The sequence below is a fragment of the Dreissena polymorpha genome, chromosome 15 (genome assembly GCF_020536995.1).
Source record: "Dreissena polymorpha isolate Duluth1 chromosome 15, UMN_Dpol_1.0, whole genome shotgun sequence".
Taxonomy (NCBI): domain Eukaryota; kingdom Metazoa; phylum Mollusca; class Bivalvia; order Myida; family Dreissenidae; genus Dreissena; species Dreissena polymorpha.
The window spans coordinates 29,532,263-29,538,199 of record NC_068369.1 but is presented as its reverse complement, the minus strand read 5'-3'; the positions used below and the strand labels follow the sequence as shown (position 1 = coordinate 29,538,199).

The window sequence follows — 5,937 nt, the reverse complement described above, 5'->3', positions numbered from 1 at the left end:
GTGTAAGATCGTTTGTTATTTCACGAGTGATCATGGAAAATATATTGCCACGAGTGGGGCAGTCACGAGTGAAAGATATTATTTTTCTATGATCACGAGTGAAATAACAAACAAACTTACACTGACATTAACACATTTTCTGTTTCTTTTATGCCCCTTTTTCAAGAACATAATAAACAGCTGTTTCCCTTTCGCTGAAAAGTTACCCTTTCTCCAGTAGGGTGCCTCAATACACTTCAATACACAAAATGACGTCATTATTCCAGCGAAATTTTTTAGTTAAACTCTTTTACAATGAAAGTAAACGGTGAAAAAAGCATACAATAAAAATAAAATTTGTTGGATTCGGTGGAATACCGATTTTAATTCACTCGTAATCATGAAAAAATGATATTCTTGATATGATTATCTAAAAATATAAAAAGTAGTTCTGAAAAAGTGTTATTTTCACCGGTGACAATAAAATTTTGTCTATTTTCAATGCTATTATTTCACTGCAGAAATGTCATATTTAATTATTAAGTATAAAATAATATATCAGCTTCAAAATGGCTCACATAGTCTTTTGAAGTAAATTCAGGATACGTTACATTATTATTTTTTTCTATTGACAAATTGCGTTGGTCATCTTACATCGAATTAGTCGAAAAAACAGATTTCTAAATATGTAAAGAACGTGAGTGCTCAATTTAATTTTAGGATCGCTTATGCGCGCGTGCAATAACAGTCAGGGCCTAACACTTTGGGTAAATTGACAAAATTACCCCAAAGCACCGCTGTATTGTTTAATTTCAAACAATTTGATAATAATTTCATAAGCACAGATGAAAAGGAATGGACAAACAACAGCACAAAACTATAATAAATATCAGTCATTTCTACAACATATGTTATGCTTGTTATTCCCAAAGACGACCGTATACATTCCCGCTGGCATCCTGATGTGATATTGTCACGGTAGTTTGGGTCGACCTGCCATGTGCGTTTTCCATATTTGTATCACTCTCGCGTTTCTGATTGGCTGAAACGATTGCCACGTGACTGTAATCGTGTTGGTCTACAATGGACACGGATGGTTGCCTATTCAGGGTCGACACGTCATATGTGTTCTCCACGTTTGAATCTCTCTCAGGTTTCTGATTAGTGGGAACTATTGCAAGGCGACTGTACGCGTTTTGGTCTAAAATGGTCACGGAAGGTTGAATATTCAAGGTCGACACATTATATGTGTTTTCCATGTTTGAACCTCTCACAAGCATCTGATTGGTTCGAACTATTGCCACGCGACTGTAGGCGTTTTGGTCTAAAATTGTCATAGAAGGTTGCCTATTTAAGGTCGACACTGCGTATGTGTTTCCATTAATTGAATCTCTCTCAAGGTTCTGATTGGTTGGAGCTATTGCCACGTGACTGTAAGCGTTTTGGTTTAAAATGGTCACGGATGGTTGCATATTTGAGGTCGACACGTTGTATATATTTCCAATATTTGAATCCCTCTCAAGTTTCTGATTGGTTGGAACTATTGCCACGTGACTGTAAGCGTTTTGGTCTAAAATGGTCACGGAAGGTTGCCTATTCAAGGTCGACACGTCATATTCGTTTTCAATCTTTGAATCATTTTCGCTTATCTCATTGGCTTGGACGATTGACACGTGACTGTAAGCGTGCACCAACGCCACTCGGCTATTGGATTTCTTCGTCGCTTTGGAATTGGAAAGGGTGTCGTATTCGCCCTTCATAACAGACGGACGGGAACGGGCAATACTCGGCCAGTTATCCGGAACGTCCGATGGCGTGGCATATTCGCTGACGTCACTTTTTTGGTAGCTGACGTCACTGATTTTGTAATGCAGGGAATCTTTTGAATTAACGAGGGGGTCAGTTGAATCAGAAATGCCGTCGGATATCCTTTTTCGATGGTTCTCGTTCGCTTTCCTGGAAGAAAAAACTCAGTATGAATTCGTTTATATTATATCATGTCAATGTACCCTGTAAAAAGGTTCGAGTTTCTATTAATGAACTAATTAAAGTTCTCACTCAAAGAAACTAAACCAAAAAAATAAATATGGCGGTATGCCATGTACTTGAATCAACTTTTACACTTGCTACAAAAAGAGCGAATAGATGTTATTGATCCAAATAAGGATGCATAATCTGCTAATTACAGATTATTAAAAATAAATAAAAATGAGCAAAGCGTTGGGAAAACCGGGTTTAACGCATTTGTTGTCCGCACAGGCTTATCAGGGACGTCACTTTCCGCCTTAACTGGATTAACGTTAGCAATATACGTTATTTAAAAGAAAATTTCCATAAAGCGTTAAGTGTCGTCTTATCGAACATCCTACGACATTCTCAGCTTACGATGCAATTTTCGAAGCGCCCTTTATATACGCAACCGTCACATTTATAATTACTTTTGTTTAACAGTTCCATTCATTTCGTAAGAAGCTGAACAATATCCATTATATTTGAAACGTACAGATAATAATTACTTATATTTTAAAATTACAAAATGCAATCGTAAGTTTTCAATGTCGTACGATCTTTGATAAGACGGACCCCTGGCAATTAACTTTACGCAGATGCATTTAGTCCCGTTTTCCCAGAGCGTGGCCAAAATAAATGAGACCATTCCGGGCATATGTAGCGTCAGGAGCGAACAGACTCTATGAGACCATTCCGGGCATATGTAGCGTCAGGAGCGAACAGACTCCATGAGATCATTCCGGGCATATGTAGCGTCAGGAGCGAACAGACTCCATTAACTTTAAAGGGATGATCAACCAGATTGCTATATATTAAGAAAAAAGAACAAATCTAAAATACCGTGTGTTTTTTACAATTATCAGTTAATATTGATTAAAATATCACGACTGGTATATTACATTACTTAAAACATGTTGATAAGTTATCATATTTTCAGTGATACAATGTTACTGAGTATATCTAACAAGAAATTTTGAGAGTTCTGTTGTTGTCGTTATATTTGTGAAACTACGAAGATTGCTTATATAAAGTATAAAATACATCGTCTATTGTGTGAGGAAGAATGGCCGAGTGGTTTAAATGGGCGACTTTTTCATACAGGACTCCGGGGTTCAGTGGTTAGAGCCCTTTTGAGGGATAATTTTTTTAATGTTATTCTTTTTTTAATGAAGAATTTTAGATCCAATGTTTAAGTGTTTCAAGATAAAGCATTTAACGGTATTTTAGAACATTTCTTTTTTCGTCAATCTGGTTGACTGTCCCTTTAATTTAATTACACCTGGACTTCCCCTGACTCAAACATTTCTTCAGCCAAACTCGCCTTGCACTGGCAAAATTAATCAATTTTGGGCTATTTTTAGGTTTTAATTCAGAAATCAGGAAATACCTTTTGATTTTACAGCAGATATATACTGCGAATACAACTGCGGTGGCGACTGCGACCCCCATGATTGTTACCGTTGATATGATAATGATGTTTTCCATCGTGTTTTCTTTCCTGAAAAAGACAAAAGCAACATGTTAATTTCTCGTATATACATTATATTATATTTATTATTATATATCTATATCATTGTATATGTAATATATATTCTCTGATATATATAATATATGTATGGGATCAGTGGGCTAAAGGTAGGACGCCGGCTTAGAGATCGAGAGGTCCCTGGTTTGAATCCCGCCCTGGTCACCGGAATTTTTCTGAGCAATAAATTTATCGCATAGTTGCTCCTCTCCACCCAGGTGTATAAATGGGTACCTGTGAGGGAAATAAGCCAAAGTGCCGTGGCTGCATACTGTGCCAAAATGTTAACGGACGACTTATGGCCCAGTGATCGGGTGAAAAATATGAAGCGCCTCTGAACGCACATACTGTATGAAAAGAGATTATATAAATGTGGTAAAATGTATATATAATGTGTAATATATCATATAATTATAATATATAACATAAATAAACACTCGCCTCGACAAAATTGTATCCGTCTAGCGATCTGAGGGGGGGGGCCGGGTTTGATCCTAGTAAGAATTCTTAGAGTCCAGTCTTAAAGGGATCTTTTCACGGTTTGGTAAATTGGCAAAATTGAAAAAAGTTGTTTCAGATTCGCAAATTTTTGTTTTAGTTATGATATTTGTGAGGAAACAGTATTACTGAATATTTACCATAGTCCAATATAGCCATTATATGTATCTTTTGACGATTTGAAAACCTAAAAATTATAAAGCGTTGCAACGAGAAACGATTGAATAATTTGGAGAGTTCTGTTGTTGTCGTTTAAATTTACGAAACTACGAAGATCGCTTATATAAGGTATAAAATACTTAAACTGTAAATACACGGCGGAATAACCGAGAGGGCTAATGCGTTTTTACTTCAGACTTACTCCAGGACTCCGGGGGTCACTGGTTCGAGCCCTGGTACCGGCTACTTTTTTTTCCTTTTTTAAAATTGTATTCTTGATTTTTTACTGGAGCTTTTAAGATCCAATGTTTACATTTATCAATATAAAGCATTTAATGACAAACTTCAAAATATGCCAAAATCTGTGAAAAGGCCCTTTCCTCGATCCTCGATTCACGGACTCTTCGTCACAAGGCCCCTTTAAGACAAACACTCTCAAGTCATGGTTCTAACAAGGAAACTTACTCAATAAACTCTAGGCTTTCTTTGCAATATGACATAAGGAAAAAGCTTAAAATGTAATTCTAGCATGTATACATATAATATATACTTAACATTTTTAATTATGCTGATTTTATAATAATAATACAAAATAAGTAATACGTATACTTTAGTGAAACATATAAACGTATAATATTAATGCAATAAAAAGTTCGAATAAGATAAATACACTAGGTATAGATTTAGATCAAAAGAACATTCTATCAGCTATTTGGTTCAGTTTATATATATATATATATATATATATATATATATATATGAGTCGCGTTCTGAGAAAACTTGGCATAATGCTTGTGCGTAAACTGCCATCCCAGATTAGCCTGTACAGTCCGCATAGGTTAATCAGGGACGACACTTTCCGCTTTTATGACATTTTTCGTTTAAATTAAGAATCATCTTAGCAAAAATCAAATTTAGACGGAAAGTGTCGTCCTTGATTAGCCTAATCGGTCTGCACAGGCTTATAAGGGACGACACTTTACGCACATGCATTAAGCCCAGTTTTCTCAGAACACGACTCATATGTATATATAAATACTCGCTCTGTGAAAACGGGGTTTAATGCATGTGGCTGAACAGGTTAATCCGGGGCGACACATACCGCAAATGCATTAAGCCCAGTTTTTCCAGAACGAGGTTAAATTGTATACGTAACGTGTACGATTTAAAAGAACGAATATACTACTGTGTTTGTAGAACTATAATAAGACAAGTTTCTTTATTGTATTGCGAAAATGTTCCAACACTTAAAAGAAATAAGTACTAACTTGAAAAATAAAATAAAGTTCTTGCCTAGAATCAAGCAGAAAAATCCTTCTGAAAAACAGATGTATTTTGATGTTAATCTCTGTATCTGTACCTCTTTAATGACTTGACCACTAAAATCAACTTAAGTATACCCAACTAATATTGTTAACCAATTAACGGATGTCTACCACCGTTGGGTGATTCGAGTGGACAATTAGAATGATCTGTTCACAGCTTCCTCTCGTGACACTCTGAGTAAAATCTGACAGCTGAATGGGCCCGCTAACGGCTCGATCAGACAAGGTGCGAAATATTTTGTTAAACCACTTTATTAATTATTATCATGGAAGAATACACTTACGGCTTGCAAATATCGAAGTTGTTAACACTAATCACGTGTCAAAAATGAAATAAAATTATAGTTTCCATTTTTCCTGAAAAGATAATTAAATACAATTATATATGTTATTTTTTTACTTAAAATTTAACATATTCTGACATTATGTGAAATGTTATAT

At 35.5% G+C, this 5,937-nt stretch overlaps 1 protein-coding gene across 1 annotated transcript; it reads right to left on the bottom strand.

Moving 5' to 3' along the window:
• Positions 1-771: 771 nt before the first annotated feature.
• Positions 772-5,518, bottom strand: LOC127860796 (uncharacterized). Its single transcript, XM_052399073.1, has 3 exons — positions 5,440-5,518; positions 3,377-3,487; positions 772-1,935 (listed from the first exon to the last, which is right to left on the bottom strand). Exons 2-3 carry the CDS (start codon positions 3,472-3,474, stop codon positions 900-902), a joined length of 1,134 nt encoding a protein of 377 aa, XP_052255033.1. The 5' UTR covers positions 3,475-3,487; positions 5,440-5,518; the 3' UTR covers positions 772-899.
• Between the last annotated feature and the right edge of the window lie 419 nt (positions 5,519-5,937).